The sequence below is a fragment of the Chiloscyllium plagiosum genome, unplaced genomic scaffold (genome assembly GCF_037043375.1).
Source record: "Chiloscyllium plagiosum isolate Xiang-an unplaced genomic scaffold, Cpla_swu_hap1 HiC_scaffold_21, whole genome shotgun sequence".
In the NCBI taxonomy this organism is placed as follows: Eukaryota; Metazoa; Chordata; class Chondrichthyes; order Orectolobiformes; family Hemiscylliidae; genus Chiloscyllium; species Chiloscyllium plagiosum.
The window spans coordinates 26,181,669-26,202,650 of NW_028270159.1; the positions used below are offsets into that span (position 1 = coordinate 26,181,669).

Below are 20,982 nucleotides of genomic sequence, written 5' to 3' on the forward strand. Positions count from 1 at the left end.
AATGTGATTGGCTGCTTACCCTGTCTGATGACATCACAGTTGCTGGAAACTCCTTCAACTTGGCAGACGTTTCTCGGTACATCTCTCTTAACCTATTAATTATTAATATCTCTCTAGAATTCAAAAAACAGAGATTTATTTCTCCTGAGTTCAGATATAGGTGTCCCTGCAAAAGTCAAGATGGAGATGCTGAATGTCATCGGGAAGCCCCAGTGTTGGGAGTGGATGGTGGAAGAGAGGAAGTGGGGTTTTGTTGAAGAGATGAGCAGAGGACACAGAGTGCTGTGACCAAGGGCCTGGGAGAGGTGTGCAGGCATTGGTGTGATCACAGTTAGAAAAGGGGTCTGGGGTGGGAGGTCCAAGCAGGTTATCCTGCTGCTGGCCTTCGACCCGCATGCCCCAACCCTCATTTTCAAAATGGAAGCCACCTCAGTGGAACCTGGGAGGTCCATACACTGGCCGATGAGTGTGAGAATGTGATGAATGATGCACCATAAAGCATAGTGCAAAGGTAATGAACAAGTTTAGAAAGATAACAGGAGAAAAACTTCCAAGGGCTCACAGAGAGAAACCCTGAATGAAATTTGCCAAAATCAACACCCATCTGATTTTTGATAAAATTCACCATAACATTATCCTTCCTCTGAGAAAAGCAGGATTTCAGGCAGCACTCTCTGGACATAGCTTTTATAAAGGAGTGTGGCACTTGATCTAATGTATGAAAATGTTCAGGTTTTCAGCTGTGCAATTCTATATTCCTATATTCCTGCAATTCCTTTTCCTGATGAAGAGCCTTTGCCTGAAACGTCGATTTGCCTGCTCCTTGGATGCTGCCTGACCTGCTGTGCTTTTCCAGCACCGCACTCTTGACTGTAATCTCCAGCATCTGCAGTCCTCACTTTCGCCTGTGCAATTCTATACACTAATGAGTACAATAAACCATAACTTCTCTTTTCTTATTCAGGTTGAGTTGTCCACAATTGCCAACCAAGCTGGAGCAACTCTCATTAACTTGGTATTGAGAGCTCAGGAACTGGCAGCTAAACTGCAGTCTTTACAGGTCGACAGAAGGGATATTGTCTGCTTTAAGTTTCTCCTCTTATTTAGTCCTGGTAAGCAACATAGTTTGATCTTATTGTTAAGCTGTGAAATGGAACAACAATATGCTTGCATGTTATCTGGTCATTTATAAGAAATCATATTCACATGAAGCCAAACTTGTTGAAAGAGAAAACATTCAGTTTGAGTTGACCATCCTTTTTGCACTGGCATGCTTTTCCTCTTCATTGAAATTAACCCAGGGCTAAATTTGAACAGGTGGAAAACTGGTGCTCTGTTGGATATTGTCAGCTACCTGCTGGGTGAAATAGGTTACGATTTCTCCCATACATTCTCTGAACTCCTCGTAGTAATGTCACTGGCCCAGTAATTCAATTATCCAGGCAAATGCTTTAGGAAAATGAATTCAAATCCCAATATTGCAGCTCATGGAAGTTAAATTGATTAAAAATATAGAAGTGAAAGCTATTCTTAGTAATGACTGACCATGAAACTTTCACTGATTGTTGTAAAATCTCATCTAGTTCGTTAACATCTTTTAGGGAGGGAAAAATTGCTATCCTTACCTGGCCTATGTAGAACATAGAACATAGAAGAATACAGCGCAGTACAGGCCCTTCAGCCCTCGATGTTGCGCCGATCCAAGCCCACCTAATCTACACTAGCCCACTATCCTCCATATGCCTATCCAATGCCCGCTTAAATGCCCATAATGAGGGAGAGTCCACCACTGCTACTGGCAGGGCATTCCATGAGCTCACGACTCGCTGAGTAAAGAACCTACCCCTAACATCTGTCCTATACCTACCTCCCCCCTTAATTTAAAGCTATGCCCCCTTGTAATAGCTGACTCCATACGTGGAAAAAGATTCTCACTGTCGACCCTATCTAAACCCCTAATTATCTTGTACACCTCTATCAAGTCACCCCTAAACCTTCTTTTCTCCAATGAAAACAACCCCAAGTGCCTCAGCCTTTCCTCATACGATCTTTCTACCATACCAGGCAACATCCTGGTAAACCTCCTCTGCACCCGTTCCAGTGCCTCCACATCCTTCCTATAGTATGGCGACCAAAACTGCACACAATACTCCAGATGCGGCCGCACCAGAGTCTTATACAACTGCAACATGACCTCAGTACTCCGGAACTCAATTCCTCTACCAATAAAAGCCAGTACGCCATATGCCTTCTTCACCGCACTATTTACCTGGGTGGCAACTTTCAAAGATCTGTGTACATGGACACCAAGATCCCTCTGCTCATCCACACTACCAAGTATCTGACCATTAGCCCAGTACCCCATCTTTTTGTTACTCTTACCAAAGTGAATCCCCTCACACTTAGCTACATTGAACTCCATTTGCCACCTTTCTGCCCAGTTCTGCAGCTTATCTATATCCCGCTGTAACCTGCCACATCCTTCCTCACTGTCTACAACTCCTCCGACTTTCGTATAATCCGCAAACTTGCTCACCCAACCTTCTAACCCCTCCTCCAGGTCATTTATAAAAATGACAAACAGCAATGGTCCCAAAACAGATCCTTGCAGAACACCGCTAGTGACGGCACTCCAAGATGAACCTTTGCCATCAACTACTACCCTCTGTCTTCTTCCAGCCAGCCAACTCCTAATCCAAACCTCCAACTCACCCTCAATGCCATACCTCCGTATTTTTTGCAGTAGTCTACCATGGGGAACCTTATCAAATGCCTTACTAAAATCCATATACACCACATCTACCGCTTTCCCCTCATCCACCTCCTTAGTCACCTTCTCAAAGAATTCAATAAGGTTTGTGAGGCACGACCTGCCCTTCACAAAACCATGCTGACTATCCTTGATCACATTATTCCTATCCAGATGTTCATAAATCCTATCCCTTACAATTCTCTCTAAGATTTTGCCCACAACAGAAGTGAGACTCACCGGCCTATAGTTACTAGGGTTATCCCTACTCCCCTTCTTGAACAAGGGAACCACATTTGCTAGCCTCCAATCTTCTGGCACTACTCCTGTAGACAACGAGGACATAAAAATCAAGGCCAATGGCTCTGCAATCTCCTCCCTTGCTTCCCAGAGAATCCTAGGATAAATGCCATCAGGCCCAGGGGACTTATCTATTTTCACCCTTTCCAGAATTTCCAACACCTCTTCTCTACATACCTCAAAGCCATCCATTCTACTTAATTGTGACTCAGTATTCACATTGACAACAATGTCCTGTTCCTGATTGAATACTGACGAAAAGTATTCATTCAGTGTCTCCCCAGTCTCTTCAGCCTCCACACGCAACTTCCCACTACTATCCTTGACTGGACCTATCCCTACCCTAGTCATTCTTTTATTCCTGACATACCTATAGAAAGCCTTAGGGTTTTCCCTAATCCTACCAACTAAGCACCTTTCATGTCCCCTCCTTGCTGCTCTTAGCTCTCTCTTCAGGTCCTTCCTGGCTACCTTATAACTCTCAATCGCCCCAATTGAACCTTCACGCCTCATCTTTACATAGGCCGCCCTCTTCCATTTAACAAGGGATTCCAATTCCTTATTAAACCACGGCTCCCTCACACGACCCTTTCCTCCCTGCCTGACCGGTACATACTTATCAAGGACACTCAATAGTTGCACCTTGAACAAGCTCCACATATCAATTACGCCCTTGCCTTGAAGCTTACTTTTCCAAGCCACACATCCTAAGTCATGCCTCACTGCATCATAATTTCCCTGCCCCCAGCTATAACTCTTGCTCTGTAGTGCACACTTATCCCTCTCCATCACTAGAGTAAAAGTCACCGAATTGTGGTCACTGTCCCTAAAGTGCTCACCTACCTCTAATTCTAACACCTGGCCTGGTTCATTACCCAGAACCAAATCCAGTATGGCCTCACCTCTTGTTGGCCTATCTACATATTGTGTCAGGAAACCCTCCTGCACACATTGGACAAACACTGACCCATCTAACGAACTTGAGCTATAGCTTTCCCAATCAATATCAGGAAAGTTAAAGTTCCCCATAACAACCACCCTATTACTTTCACTCTTCTCTTGAATCATCCTTGCAATCCTTTCTTCTATGTTTCTAGGACTATTAGGAGGCCTGTAAAAAACTCCTAACAGGGTGAGCTCACCTTTCCTATTCCTAACCTCAGCCCAAACTACCTCAGATGGCGAGTCTTCATCCATCGTCCTTTCCATCATCCATCGTGTGACTCTAAATCCAAAGTAATATAATTGACTCTTAACTTGCCTTGAAAATGGCCTAGAAAGTCACCAAGTTCAAGGGCAATTTGGGATGGGAAATAATTGCTGGCTTAGCCAGGGACATCCACACCCCATGAATGAATTATTTAAAAAGAACAAAATATCGTCAGTGATGGAACATCACTAATTAGTTGATATCAATTGTAGGCACCTCTGCTCCATTAACTCAACAAAAATATTTTAATAACAGGTTTGTTTTGAGACCATTTGAAGTGTTCATGTGTTTATGTGCCCCAAGTCTGACCTTTGGGGTAATTTAATGCTTTAAGTAGCTCTTACAGTAATAAAGGAGTCATAGGAAGCTCCTGAGAAAACGTCAATTATTTCAACAAATTGTCTTTCTAAAAATTATAAAACACACCAATTGTGAAAATTATCTTTTAGATTTTGTTATAAAATGTTTTAAATATTTTCAATATTGAAACCCGATACTTATGACTTCAGCCCTTTGCAAGATGGGTTGATTGCTATAATTTTTGCAAGTTTTCTCTTTCAAAGCATCTACTATCATTGAAGTAGACAGTGATAGTGGAACCGAAACAAACAGCCATGTTTCGGCTTAGTACAATCGGGATGGTTATGTCTGCTCTAATGTGCGTCAGCTGGGTGACTTTTCCAAATCTGTCTTGTCTTTGGGTTGCAGACGTTAGCTTTTTAACCGTCGGAAAATCTCTGGTAAAACCAGCTTTGTCTTTGTGCACATACCTATTCCTCTTAGACAAAACAAATTGAACTGTTACTTAGAACATTGCACTTGATTTTGAGCTAGATTTTGGCAATCTTGAGGGTGTCAAAGCACAACAACATTAAATAAAGTATGATCTAATTAAAGGTACAAAGTGAAATCTTACATTTTTTCTGCTAGGAACCAGGCAAGTAGAAATAGTATAAAGTGTCACAGAACCTTCCTATTCGGAATTGATGGTATCCATAGATGCGTTCGACAAATATTTCGCTTTCCTTTTAGTAACTGTAATTAGACAAGCATTAATCCTTTAACTACTAATGTTGTGGAATGGTGCAGACATTGAATTGTATTCCCAGACTTTGTCCTTTTAAAGTTTGTAAAGGCTAACTTGTCTATTTTAGATTTATAAATATTTGGGCACTAATTTGTCATCAAAATTAATCTATTTTTTAACTGAAGAGGCATACAAATCTTTGTGACTTTGCTGAGATTGGAAATTGTGTTGCATCTGTGTGACATCTGAATATTTCTGCCACATTGTCAACAAACAGGATGAGCAGCTTCTCTCAGTCTGTTGGAAATGACTGTCTATATATGCATGGAATAGAAGCCTTGATTTTGAAAAACCAGTGTACTGATTTCGAGTGAACTACAGACTGTTGAATCTTATTGGCTTGGGAGAAGAGGTACAGGTCATTATTGAAATAAAGAAAGTAATGATGAAAGTCCCAGAATGTGGCAGTTCAAGCTGTTCGTCTCAATGCTGTTTCTTAGTTTACTAAGCTGCCTTTTTCTTATGCCTTATACAAGTGCCTCTCCTGCTGGTCAACTATAAGGCTGGGTTAAAAAATTTGCAGCCCAATACATCTACAGCATGTCAGCAATAGAGGAAATTTTAAAAAACTGTAAAATAAAGTTAAAGCCAGAGAAGCAGCAAATTCAAAGGCCTGTGAACTGAAGTGTCGACAACTGCATCAATAATTAATATAGATTCCACCCCTCAGTCTGTCCCACCATGCAGTGCTGACCAAAGGTTCTGTCACCTCCTCTCCTCCTCTGATGTTCCTTGACCTGATGTGCCTTTTCCAGCTCCACTCTTTATCCACCCCACCATGACCATACTATAATTCTCAAAGATGAAATCTTATGAGTAGTGCACAATACATGCATCCACCCAGTAGGATCAAGGAAGTGAAGATGTTGGAAGCATCCCTGATTCATCAAAACTAGGAGCAGGGAGTAGACCATTTGGCCCTTTTGAGCTCCACCATACAGTATGATGGTGGCTGATCCTCAATATGATGGTGGTTGATAGTATCGAGGGCTGTTGCACGCTGTAGTGTGACATAGACAGGATGCAGAGCTGGGCTGAGAAATGGCGGATGGAGTTCAACCTGGTTAAATGCGAAGTGATGCATTTTGTAAGGTTGAACTTAAATGCTGAATGTAGGATTAAAGACAGGATTCTTGGCAGTGTGGAGGAACACAGGCATCTTGTTGTTCAAGTACATAGATTCCTCAAAATTGCCACCCAAGTGGATAGGGTTGTTAAGAAAGCATATGGTGTTTTGGCTTTCATTAACAGGGGGATCGAGTTTAAGAGCTGCGAGATTTTGCTACAGCTCTACAAGTCCCTGGTGAGACCACACATGAAATATTGTGTCCAGTTCTGGTCGCCCTACTATAGGAAAGATACAGAGGCTTTGGAGAGGGTGCAAAGAAGGTTTACCAGGATGCTGCCTGGACTGGAGGGCTAGTCTTATGAAGCGAGGTTGAATAAGCTCGGACTTTTCTCTTTGGAGAGAAGGAGGAAGAGAGGAGACCTGATCGAAGTATACAAGATAATGAGAGGCATGGGTAGAGTCAATAGCCCGAGACATTTCCTCAGGGTAAGATTGACTGGTATGAGGGGTCATAGTTTTAAAATATTAGGAGGAACATATAGAAGAGACGTCAGAGGTAGGTTCTTTACACAGAGATGTGAATGCATGGAATGCGTTGTCAGCTGTGGTGGTGGAAGCAGGGTCACTAGGGACATTAGGGACATTTAAGCGGCTGCTGGACATGCACATGGACAGCAGTGAGTTGAGGGGTGCGTAGTTTAGGTTATTTTATTTTAGATTAGATTAATCCTCGGCACAACATTTTGGGCTGAGGTCTGTTCTGTGCTTTTCTTTACTATGTTCTATCTGTTAGCTCAGTTGGCTGGATGGCTAATTCACAATTCAAAGTGATACCAATAGCATGGGTTCAATTCCTGTATTGGCTGAGGTCACCATGAAGGCCCTGCCTATTCAATCCCGCTCCTTGCCCGAGGCATGGTCAACCACCACCAGTCATCTCTCTTTAAATGAGGAGGCAGCTCTATGGTCCTCTGGGACTACGGTGACTTTAGTTAAGTGTAAAATGAACAGGTTTACTGTGAGAATGGCAGAGAACGAAAGTTCAGGTGGTCCAAATCAGAAAACTGTTAGACTGAGTTTTAATGACAAGCTTACTAATAACGGCAATTGATATGGTTGTAACTTAACTGTAAACTAGACAATAATTCATGGGAACAAATCTTACAGAATTCCATTACATTTCCAACCTAGATGTTTAGACTTATGAAGAGAAATGAGCTGAATTTATGTGCATTGAGCTGACTGGGGAGTCCAGATGGGGAGCAGAGGCCTTGCCCCGCTTCAATGCATCATGTGAGTTCTCTTAACCATTCTGGCTAAGTGAATACCTACTGGCTCCCTTTGGCCCTTACCCTATATCTCTGGTCTTCAGTGCCCATGCTAAACAATTTAGGATAGATTGAGACAGAAGATGGGGGATTGAAACTCAGCTATTCATTTGCATTGTGGCTGGTGTTGCTTTCTGTTGCATTTCATTGCAGAGTTTTTTTAGATTAGATTAGATTACTCACAGTGTGGAAACAGGCCCTTCGGCCCAACAAATCCACACCGACCCTCCAAAGAGCAACCCACCCAGACCTATTCCCCTACATTTACCCCTTCACCTAACACTACGGGCAATTTAGCATGGCCAATTTACCTAACCTGCACATCTTTGGACTGTGGGAGGAAACCGGAGCACCCGGAGGAAACCCACGCAGACACAGAGAGAATGTGCAAACTCCACACAGACAGTTGCCTGAGGTGGGAATTGAACCCGGGTCCCTGGCGCTGTGAGGTAGCAGTGCTAACCACTGCGCCGCCCCTACAGTTTTCTGACTTCCACTTGTAAGATCAGTAATATTGACTATAATTGATCAATGCATGATTTCAGTGGAAAGGAAGTTGGGTGGGTGAGGGGTATAACAGATGGCTAATCTGCTAATACCTGTTTTGTTCACTTGCCAAAATGGGATTTTACTGACATTCCCTTCTTTCATGTATAACTTCTTTAGTGACAAGGTGTAGTCTTCATTTCGCTCTCCCATCCAAATAGGGTGCATGTCTGAAACAAAACAGACAGTGCTGGAGCAATTCAGCAAATCTGGCAGCAGCTATCAAGAGATAAACATTGTTAACTTTTATGGTCAAGTGATCCTTTGTCAGAACTAAAAAAATGCTGAGAAAGATAGCATTTACGCTGATGATAGGGAGGGGGAATGGGGTGGGTAGTGAATGTAGTATGAGATGGTGTCCAGGGACAGGGAAAGAAAAGGGACAGGTAACCAAAGAGATTCTTTCCCAGCTCTTTGGAGGATTCTGTATTATTGAGAAGGATATTTGGATTCTGCATATACTTAACCATTAGCTTGTTTTAAGATAGCCAAATAAGTTTCTCCCAAGCTTCTGCCGTTATTGCCAGAAGGTGACTCTCAAACCAGTCTCTTTAAAACTGGATATCATGTAGAGAAAAGGGAACTGATACATTAGTAACTGTCACATATTATTTCGTCCTATCACAACCCAGTCTACAATTATCACAAGCTCCACAAAGAAGTCAGAATTCTATTTGGTAATTATGTTCTGCATGTACTTCTGCTGTTTCTATGAATCACTGCAACCATGTTTTTTTTCCTAAAATGCCAGAGAGGAGTAACTGTGCTCTACACATGTAAGTTGCATTTCATCCATCCTTTTAACAATAATTGCATAACGTCATCAAATCCAGGACCGAAACATTCAATTCCCATTTTACGTATTAATTAGAAAAAATGATCAGTGTCTATGGCAATGGTAATGAGTGACTATGACACCAGCATCAGTTTAGAATACTCTGGAGGAGTTGAATTCCTGCTTGCAAAATGGTGCATATCGCAGATATACTGCATTCCTTCCCACTTCCCAGTGTTGAAACAGTGATCTAAGGAGAGAAAAGAATCTTTATCCCAAGTGCACAAATCATGTCATCAAAACTATTTAAGGTTGCTATGAAATTTATCTGATTATAGCTATCCTGCACAAATCATGTCATTAAAACTATTTGAGATTGCTATGAAATTTGTCTGATTATAGCTATCCTGCTTCATTTTTATCACAACATTATTTTCTTTGCTTCTGAGTTGTCCCTATGGTATAGTCCACTGCATAGTTAATAAGACGAGTGAACAAATTGCTCCCAAATGCCGGCTGATGGCAAGTTTAAGATGCAAAATGAAGGCCAGTGCAATCTGCTTCTTGAACACCCTCTTCCCTGCAGACAGTGGTTTCTATTGTCTTGCAAATTGAGTCAAGTATATGTCTTCTCAACAAGTTTCTGGAAGTGAGGTGAAATTGTGCCCACAGTGAAGTCATTGAAACTCTATTGTAATGACACAGCGCTGAACCCTTCTGTTAATTAAACCAAACACCCAGAGAAGCTGACCTTGCCTCGTAATCTGTTAAAATATGAGTGACCGAGAACTCCCAACTTCCACCATTTAAAGAAAATAAAATCAATTTATTCTTTAATTCTAAAAGTGAACATTAAACAACAATTATTCACAACTCCAAGCCCCCTCTTAACTGCTTATTACCTGCCTCCAACTCTAATATTATGTTGTTCCAATAAAACACTCATTAAAATTACAACAACTTAATTTCAAAACCATACAGCAGCTGTCATCATCAGTGTTTGTCTTCTTCCAGCTGAAGATCTCCCTGGTAGTCGTCTTTCTTCTTACTGTGAAGATGTTTCATATGAAAAATGTACCTTTGATAAAGAGTGTTACAACCTATTGAGGGTCTCTCTCTCTCTGTCTGTCTTTCTCACTGTCTCTCTCTCTCTCTCTCACTTTCTGTCTCTCTCTCTCTCACCCGCATTCCCTGACCTCTCTCTCTCACTCTCTGTCTGTCTCTCTCTGTCTCTTTCTTCCCCCCCGCTCTCTCACTCTCTCCCACTCTCTATCTCTCCGTCTCTGTCTCTCCTGCACTCTTGCTGTCTCTCTGTCTCTGTCTCTCACATAATCACTCTCTGTCTCTCTCTCTCTCTCTCCCCCACTTCCTGAGCTGTCTCTCTCTCTCTCTCTCTCTCTCTGTCTCTCTCTCTCTCTCTCTCTCCAATACCCCCAATGTTGGATTGTCTCATTGGTTTGAGGTTGGCAAACAACAACAGCTGCTGCTGCACAGCCTCCAGGGAGGGCAACTGCAGTTCTTGTGTGGAATAAGATCTACATAAGGCCCAGCTATCTGCAAATGAGAGATACATAGTGCAGAAGATGACTAAGCATGTCCTGAGCCATTGTGTCACACCATTACCAGCTGCTGAGCAAGGATTTGTTGTTGGTTCTTTCCAAAAAGGTACCAGCTGCCCTTCATTTCTTTGCCAGCTGGTCATTCCGTGGAGTGACGGGTAGCTAGCTCTATGGCATTTCACAGCCCTCCCCTAATCACCGTATCCAGGATGATACTGCTGCTGTCTTCACAAGAGCCCCCAATTAATCTAAATCCCCCTGCTGATGTGTGGAGGTGAACAATGACAACTTACAGTTCTCCGTCAGTGCTGGCTTCCTGCCTGTGCAGGGTGTAACTTGCTGCATCCACGCTGTAGTCAGAGTACCCTATCATGAGCCAGCACTCTTTGGGAAACCCTGAAAGAGATTCCTTTAATGTTCAATTCATTTGTGATCGAAACAGCCAGATAATGCAGCTCTGCATTAGACATCCAGGGAAATGCCACAACTCACATTCTGAAACACACACAGATGGCAGTTTCCTTTAGAGTCCCTCAGTATAAAGATGGTTGCTGGACAACATGAAATATCCCTCTGCACTTAGCTGATAGAACTGCTCAGATATCCTCAAACCACTACCATGCTTTGAGCAGGGCCATTGAAGAACGGAAGATGAGATTCCAACACCTGAACCAGTCAGCTTGTGCCCTGTAGTATAACCCCAACAGGATGTCTCTGCATACTCTCCAACCTCAGTCACTACAAGGGCTGAGGAGGGGAAGGAGTGACAAGAAACAGAGAAGGCAGATGAGGGTGTGGATTCTTAAAGTGGGCCAGGAGGATTGTTAAAGAGCTGGTGACAATGATCTAGTGAGAGGTCAGAGAGAATCTTATTGCCATCAGCTGGGTTTGAGCTGGGTTGAGATATTTTTCCATTCTTGGTATTGTTTCATTCAGACAATAGCTGTCAGCGTCTGCTTTGCCAAATGTCACATTCCTCAAGCATTGATTTGTACAGATAAATTAAATATAAAAACAATAAAATGTTTTGTTTTCCTCTCAACAGGCTCTGATATTTTCACCTCAGTAAAAGATAATGTGTGTACAAACTGTACCCTATACGAACGTTGGTGCAAAAGTAGCAGTGATACAGTGAGCAATTCCATTACCTCACAATCTTGGATGTGTGAATTCAGATTGTTCTTGTATTAAAGACATGAGAGTCACGCCAGGGAGTCCACAGAGTTGTGGTATATCCTGAGACTGCTGCTTATGTGCCTTACACCCTCACTACCTCTGTACTGCTGCAGAATTCAATCAATCTTCACCAAACCTTTGCAATGCAGATATCATTTATGGGTGTGCTGATTGATGTGCACATAGCTTCCAGCAGCAGCTTAGAGGGAATGTTACTGGTAATGCTCCTAGCAGCGTGGGCTGCAAAGTATGGCTGTGTCCCCTCACTTCATCTTACTTCTGTCTGCCACAGCTCTGACCATGCACCTAATCTATCATTATCCTGTTGTAATTTTATGCTGTTGTCAACAATCTGCAATGCTGCCCAATTTTGTGTTGAAGCAAAATTGGATATTTGACTTCTAATGCCATTTTTCATGTCATTAACGAATATTGTGAATAAAAGAGGTCCCAATACAGGTCCCTACAGAAGACCACAAGTGATTTCATTGCCAATTTGAGTACTTGCCCATGATTTCAACTCTGTTTCCTGCCACTCAACCAATCTTTTATCCATAACACCATAAGATGTGGGAGCATTAGGCCAAGACTGTGCAATTTTCTGGGTCTGTAGGTTGTTAAGGTGCAAAGATGGTCTTTAGTAGAGTGATATGCTCTTCCTGTTTGCTGTGGGAGAATAGGGAGAGTTTCCTTGTTACTGATGAGTATGTCTGCCGGAAGTGTGTTTGGTTGAGAATCCTATCAGATCAGTTGGAGCAGCAGTTAGAGACAATGAGGAATTTACAGGAGCTGGGGGTGTGATGGATGGCAGTTGCAGGAAGGGAGAAAAACCACAGATACAGTCAGGTAGATGAAGTAACGCCAGGAACAATAGGTGAGGGAGGCAGGCAGTGTAGGAGTCTTCTGTGGCTATCCCCATCTCAAACAAGTACGCTGTTTTGGAAAATGTAGAGGGTGATGGACTCTCAGGGGAATGTGGCACTGACAGCCAGGTTTCTGGGACTGAGATTGGCTCCAGTGTAATAAGGGGTACATCAGGTGCCAAATGATTGATTGTCATTGAGGACTGTCTAGTTAGAGGCAGAGATAGATGTGTCTGTAGCCAACAGTGAGAAATCAGAATGGTGTTTTGCCTCAATGGTGCCAGGATCAAGGGTATCTCAAAGAGAGTGCAGAATATTCTCAAAGGGGAGAGGGACCACAGGAGGTCATTGTACACATAGGAACTAAAACATAGGAAGAGAAAAGGACGAGGTTCTGAAGAGAGAATATAGGAAGTTAAGCAGGAAGTTTTAAAAAGTAGGTTCTCAAGGGTAGTAATATTTGGATTACTCCCAGTGCCATGACCTAGTTAGGGTAGGAATAGAGCAGATGAATGTGTGGCTGAGGAGCTGGTGCAGGGAAGAAGGATTCACATTTTTGGATCACTGGAATCTCTTCTGGGTTGGAGGTGACCTGTATGAAAAGGACAGATTGCACCTCAGTTGGAAAGGACAAATATACTGGTGGGGAAATCTGGTAGAGTTGTTGTAAACTAATAAGGTGAGGGGTGGGGGTGGAACCCAGGGAAATAGTGAGGAAAGAGATCAGTCTGAGAGCGGTGCAGTTGGGAAAAGGAGCAAGTCAAACAGTCAGGGCAAGCAGGAACAAAGCAGAGAATGAGCTGGAACTGATAAATTAAACTGCATTTACTTCAATACAAAAAGCCTAACAGGAAAGGCAGATGAACTCATGGCATGGTTGGGAATTTGGGACTGGCATATCGTAATAATTACAGAGATGTGGCTCAGGGATGGACAGGACTGGCAGCTTAATGTTCCAGGATACAAATGCTGTAGGAAAGATAGGGAAGGGGGCAAGAGAGAAGAGGGACTGGCATTTTTGGTTAGGGATAACAATACAGCAGTACTTAGGGAGGATATTCCTGGGAACACATCCAGGGAAGTTGTTTGGGTGGAAATGGGAAATAGAAAAGGGATGATCACTATATTGGGATTATATTATAGACCCCTTAATAGTCAGAGGGAAATTGAGAAACAAATTTGTAAAGAGATCTGAATTATCTGTAAAAAAATAGGATGGTTATGATAAGAGGTTTTAATTTTCCAAACATAGTCTGGGATTGCCATAGTGTTAAGGGCTTCGATGGAGAGGAATTTGTTAAGTGTGTACTAAAAAAAATTCTGAGACAGTATATGGGTGTACCTACAAGAGAAGGTGTGAAACGACCTCCTCTTGGGAAAGGCAGATGAACTCAGGGCATGGTTGGGAACATGGGACTGGCATATCATAACAATTACAGAGCTGTGGCCCAGGGATGGACAGGACTAGCAGCTTAATGTTCCAGGATACAAATGCTGTAGGAAAGATAGGGAAGGGAGATGGCAGATGGAGTTCAACCTGGATAAATGCGAAGTGATGCATTTTGGAAGGTTGAACTCAAATGCTGAACAGAGGATTAAAGACAGGATTCTTGACAGTGTGGAGGAACAGAGGGACCTGGGTGAGCAAGTACATAGATCCCTCAAAATTGCCACCCAAGTGGATAGGGTTGTTAAGAATGCATATGGTGTTTGGCTTTCATTAACAGGGGGATTGAGTTTAAGAGCCGCGAGGTTTTGCTACAGCTCTACAAGACCCTGGTGAGACCACACTTGGAATATTGTGTCCAGTTCTACTATAGGAAAAATACAAAGGCTTTGGAGAGGGTGCTGCCTGGACTGGAGGACTTGCCTTATGAAGAAAGGTTGAATGAGCTCGGACTTTTCTCTCTGGAGAGAAGGAGGAAGAGAGGAGACCTGATCGAGGTGTACAAAATAATGAGAGGAATAGATAGAGTCAATAGCCAGAGACTTTTCCCTAGGGCAGGATTGACAGGTACGAGGGGTCATAGTTTTAAGATATTAGGGGAAAGGTATAGAGGAGACATCAAAGGAAGGTTCTTTACACAGAGAGTAGTGAATGCATGGAATGTGTTGCCAGCTGTGGTGGTAAAAGCAGCGTCATTAGGGACATTTAAGCGACTGCTGGACATGCACATGGACAGCAGTAAGTTGAGGGGTGAGTAGTTTAAGTTATTATTTTTTAAATTAGGATTAAACGTCAGCACAACATCGTGGGCCAAAGAGCCTGTTCTGTGCTGTACTTTTCAATGTTCTATGCTCTATGAAATAAGGAAGGGCAGGTGACTGAGGTCTTACTGGGGGAGTGTTTTGGGGCCAGTGACCATAATTCTATTAGTTTTAAAATAGTGATAGCAAAGGATCCACTGGATCTGAATGTTGAAGTTCTACATTGGAGGAAGGTCAATTTTGATGGTATTAGGCAATAACTTTCAAAAGTTGATTGGGGGCAGATGTTCGCAGGTAAAGGGCTGACTGGAACATGGGAAGCCTTCAGAAATGAGATAATGAGAGTCCAGAAACAATATATTCCTGTTAGGGTGGAAGGAAAGGCTGGTAGGTGCAGGGAAAGCTGGATGACTAGAGAAATTGAGGTTTTGGTTAAGAAAAAAAAGGAAGCATTTGTCAAGGTATGGACAGCAGAGATCGAGTGAATCCTTAGAAGAGTATAAAGGCAGTAGGAGTGTACTTAAGAGGGAAATCAGGAGGGCAAAAAGAGGACATGAGATAGCTTTGGCAAATAGGGTTAAGTAGAATCTAAAGGGATTTTATAAATGCATTAAAGACAAAAGGGTAATGAGGGAGAGAATAGGACCCCTCAAAGATCAGCAAGGCAGACATTTTGTGGAGCTGCAGGAGATACGGGGGATACTAAATGAATATTTTGCATCAGTGTTTACTGTGGAAAAGGACATGGAAGATATACAATGTAGGGAAATAGATGGTGACATCTTGAAAAATATCCATTTAACAGAGGAGGTGGTGCTGAATGGCTTAAAATGCATAAAGGTGGATAAATTCCCAGGACCTGATCAGGTGTGTCGTAGAACTCTGTGGGAAGCTAGGGAAGTGATTGCTGGCCCTCTTACTGAGATATTTGTACCATCGATAGTCACAGGTGAGATGCCAGAAGACTGAAGATCGGCTAACGTGGTACCAATATTTAAGAAAAGTGGTAAGGACAAGCCAGTGAACTGGTGAGTCTGATTTTGGTGGTGGGCAAGCTGTTGAAAAAACCTAGAGGAAGAGGGTCTATGTGTATTTGGAACTGATTCAGGATAGTCAACATAGCTTTGTGTGTGGGAAATCATGTCTCACTAACTTGATTGAGTTTTTTGAAGAAGTAATACAGAGGATTGATGAGGATGGAGCGATAGATGTGATCTGTATGGACTTCAGTAAGGCATTTGACAAGGTTCCTCATGGGAGACTGGTTAGCAAGGTTAGATCACATGGAACAGGGATCTAACTATTTGGATACAGAACTGGTTTGAAGCTGGAAGATAGACGGTGGTTGTGGAGGGTTGCTTTTCAAACTGGAGGCCTGTGACCAGTGGTGTGCCACAAGGATCAGAGCCGGCTTGACTGCTTTTCGTCATTTATATAAATGATTTGGATGTGAACATAGGAGGTATAGTTCGTAAGTGTGCAGTATAGGAGTTGTAGTGGACAGCAAAGAAGATTATCTCAGTACAATGCGATCTTAATCAGATGGGCCAATGGGCCAATAAGTGGACAGAGGGAGTTTAATCTAGATAAATGTGAGGTGCTGCATTTTGGAAAATGACTTTATACACTTAATGGTAAAGTCCTGGGGAGTGTTGCTGAACAAAGAGTGCAGGTTCATAGCTCCTTGAAAGTGGAGTCACAGGTAGATAGGATAGTGAAGAAGGTGTTTGGTATGCTTTCCTTTATTGGTCAGAGTATGGAGTACAGGAGTTGGGAGGTCATGTTTCGGCCGTACAGGACATTGGTTAGGCCACTGTTAGAATACTGCGTGCAAGTTTGGTCTCCCTGCTATAGGAAGGATGTTGTACTATCCATGAGAGGCATGGATAGTCAAGGACATTTCCCTGGGGTGGGGGATATGGGCCAAATGCTGACAAATGGGACTAGATTAATTTAGGATATCTGATCAACATGGACAGGTTGGACTGAAGGGACTGTTTCCTGCTGTACCGCTGTATGACTCTGCCTCCATAGTCTTCTGTGGCACAGAGTTTCACAGACTAATCAAGCTCTGTTTGAAGAAATTCCTCTTCATCTCAGTTATAGAGTCATAGAGTCATAGAGATGTACAGCATGGAAACAGACCCTTCGGTCCAACCCTTCCATGCCAACCAGGTACCCCAACTCAATCTAGTCCCACCTGCCAGCACCCGGCACATATCCCTCCAAACCCTTCCTATTCATATACTCATCCAAATGCCTCTTAAATGTTGCAATTGTACCTGCCTCCACCACATCCTCTGGCAGCTCATTCCATACACGTACCACCCTCTGCGTGAAAAAGTTGCCCCTTAGGTCTCTTTTATATCTTTCCCCTCTCACCCTAAACCTATGCCCTCTAGTTGTGGACTCCCCAACCCCAGGGAAAAGACTTTGTCTTTTTATCCTATCCATGCCCCTCATAATTTTGTAAACCTCTATAAGGTCACCCCTCAGCCTCCGACACTCCAGGGAACACAGCCCCAGCCTGTTCAGCCTCTCCCTGTAGCTCAGATCCTCCAACCCTGGCAAAATCATTGTAAATCTTTTCTGAACCCTTTCAAGTTTCACAACATCTTTCCGATAGGAAGGAGACCAGAATTGCACACAATATTCCAACAGTGGCCTAACCAATGTCCTGTATAGCCACAACATGACCTCCCAACTCCTGTACTCAATACTCTGACCAATAAAGGAAAGCATACCAAACGCCTTCTTCACTATCCTATCTACCTGCGACTCCACTTTCAAGGAGCTATGAACCTGCACTCCAAGGTCTCTTTGTTCAGCAACACTCCCTAGGACCTTACTATTAAGTGTATAAGTCCTGCTAAGATTTGCTTTCCCAAAATGCAGTACCTCGCATTTATCTGAAATAAACTCCATCTGGTACTTCTCAGCCCATTGGCCCATCTGGTCAAGATCCTGTTGTAATCTGAGGTAACCCTCTTCGCTGTCCACTACACCTCCAATTTTGGTGTCATCTGCAAACTTACTAACTGTACCTCTTATACTCGCGTCCAAATCATTTATGTAAATGACAAAAAGTAGAGGACCCAGCACTGATCCTTGTGGCACTCTACTGGTCACAGGCCTCCAGTCTGAAAAACAATCCTCCACCACCACCCTCTGTCTTCTACCTTTGAGCCAGTTCTGTATCCAAATGGCTAGTTCTCCCTGTATTCCATGAGATCTAACCTTGCTAATCTGTCTCCCATGGGGAACCTTGTCGAACGCCTTACTGAAGTCCTTATAGATCACATCTACTGCTCTGCCCTCATCAATCTTCTTTGTTACTTCATCAAAAAACTCAATCAAGTTTGTCAAACATGATTTCCCATGTACAAAGCCATGTTGACTATCCCAAATCAGTCCTTGCCTTTCCAAATACATATACATCCTGTCCCTCAGGATTCCCTCCAACAACTTGCCCACCACCGAGGTCAGGCTCACTGGTCTATAATTCCCTGGCTTGTCCTTACCACCCTTCTTAAACAGTGGCACCACGTTTGCCAACCTCCAATCTTCCGGCACCTCACCTGTGACTATCGATGATACAAATATCTCAGCAAGAGGTCCACCAATCATTTCTCTATTTTCCCACAGAGTTCTCGGGTACACCTGATCGGGTCCTGGGGATTTATCCACCTTTAACCGCTTCAAGACATCCAGCACTTCCTCCTCTGTAATCTGGACATTTTGCAAGATGTTACCATCTATTTCCGTACAGTCTATATCTTCCATATCCTTTTCCACAGTAAATACTGATGCAAAATATTCATTTAGTATCTCCCCCATTTTCTGTGGCTCCACACAAAGACCACCTTGCTGATCTTTGAGGGGCCCTATTCTCTCCCTAGTTACCCTTTTGTCCTTAATATATTTGTAAAACCCCTTTGGATTCTCCTTAAATCTATTTGCCAAAGCTATTTCATGTCCCCGTTTTGCCCTCCTGATTTCCCTCTTAAGTATACTCCTACTTTCTTTATACTCTTCTAAGGATTCACTTGATCTATCCTGTCTATACCTGACATATGCTTCCTTCTTTTTCTTAACCAAACCCTCAATTTCTTTAGTCATCCAGCATTCCCCATACCTACCAGTCTTCCCTTTCACCCTGACAGGAATATATTTTCTCTGTATTCTTTTATCTCATTTCTGGAGGCGTCCCATTTTCCAGCCGTCCCTTTACCTGCGAACATCTGCCTCCAATCACCTTTTGAAAGTTCTTGCCTAATACCGTCAAAATTGGTCTTTCTCCAATTTAGAACTTCAACTTTTAGATCTGGTCTATCCATTTCCATCACTATTTTAAAACGAATAGAATTATGGTCACTGGCCCCAAAGTGCTCCCCCACTGACACCTCAGTCACCTGCCCTGCCTTATTTCCCAAGAGTAGGTTAAGTTTTGCACCTTCTCTAGTAGGTACATCCACATACTGAATCAGAAAATTGTCTTGTACACACTTAAAAAATTCCTCTCCATCTAAACCTTTAACACTATGGCAGTCCCAGTTGATGTTTGGAAAGTTAAAATCCCCGACTATAACTACCCTATTATTCTTACAGATAGCTGAGATCACCTTACAAGTTTGTTTCTCAATTTCCCTCTGACTATTGGGGGGATCTATAATAGAACATAGAACATAGAACAGTACAGCACAGAACAGGCCCTTCAGCCCACGATGTTGTGCCAACTACTGATCCTCATGTATGCACCCTCAAATTTCTGTGACCATATGCATCCCAATAAGGTGATCATCCCTTTCTTATTTCTCAGTTCCACCCAAATAACTTCCCTGGATGTATTTCCAGGAATATCCTCCCTCAGCACAGTTGTAATGCTTTCCTTATCAAAAATGCCACTCCCCCTCCTCTTTTGCCTCCCTTTCTATCCTTCCTGTAGCATTTGTATCCTGGAACATTCAGCTGCCAGTCCTGCCCATCCCTGAGCCATGTTTCTGTAATTGCTATGATATCCCAGTCCCATGTTCCTAACTATGCCCTGAGTTCATCTGCCTTCCCTGTTAGGCCCCTTGCATTGAAATAAATGCAGTTTAATTTATTAGTCCTACCTTGTCCCTGCCTGCCCTGACTGTTTGACTCACCTCTGTTCTCAGCTGTACCCATCTCAGAACAATCTCTTTCCTCACTATCTCCCCCCACCTTACTAGTTTAAATCCTCCCAAACAGTTCTAGCTGATTTCCCTGCCAGTATATTAGTCCCCTTCCAATTTAGGTGCAATCCGTCCTTCTTGTACAGGTCACATCTACCCCAAAAGAGATTCCAATGATCCAAAAATGTGAATCCTTCTCCCATACACCAGCTCCTCAGCCATGCATTCATCTGCTCTATCCTCCTATACCTGCCCTCACTAGCTCAAAGCACTGGAAGTAATCCAAATATTACTACACTTGAGGACCTCCTTTTTAAATTTTTGCCCAACTCTCTGTAATCTCCCTTCAGAGTCTCAACCTTTTCCCTTCCAATGTCGTTGGTTCCAATGCGGACAATGACCTCTTGCTGGCCCCTCTCCCTGTGAGAACATTCTGCACCCTCTCTGAGACATCCTTGATCCTGGCACCAGGGAAACAACGCACCATTCTGCTTTTTCTCTGCTGGCCACAGAAACGTCTGTCTGTCCCTCGGACTACAGAATCCCCTAACACAATTGATCTCTTGGATGCTGACGTATCCCTCGTTGCATTAGAGCCAGTCTCAATACCAGAAACTTGGCTGTTTATGCTACGTTCCCCTGAGAATCCATCATCCCCTGCATTTTCCAAAACAGCACACCTGTTTGAAATGGGTATATCCACAAAAGACTCCTGCTCTAGCTGCCTACCTCTCTTACCCTTCCTGAAGTTAACCCATCTATGGGACTGTATCTGAGACTGTCCCCCCTTCCTATAACTGCCATCCATCACATACTGTAGCTGTTGCAAATTCCTCATCGCTTCTATTTGTCTCTCCAACGGATCCACTTGATCTGATAAGATTTGCATCCAACAGCATTTATGGCAGATATAATCTGCAGTAACTCTTAAATTCTCTTTAAACTCCCACATCTGA

At 43.0% G+C, this 20,982-nt stretch overlaps 1 protein-coding gene across 1 annotated transcript in view; it reads left to right on the forward strand.

Annotated features, from left to right (window-relative positions):
- The window catches only part of LOC122564839 (nuclear receptor subfamily 5 group A member 2-like), a 116,739-nt gene that overhangs the window by 75,013 nt on the left and 20,744 nt on the right, over positions 1 to 20,982 (forward strand). Inside the window, exon 6 of the mRNA XM_043720163.2 lies at positions 965 to 1,112. Coding sequence (XP_043576098.2) covers positions 965 to 1,112 — 148 coding nt within the window. The remainder of the gene's footprint in view (positions 1 to 964; positions 1,113 to 20,982) is intronic.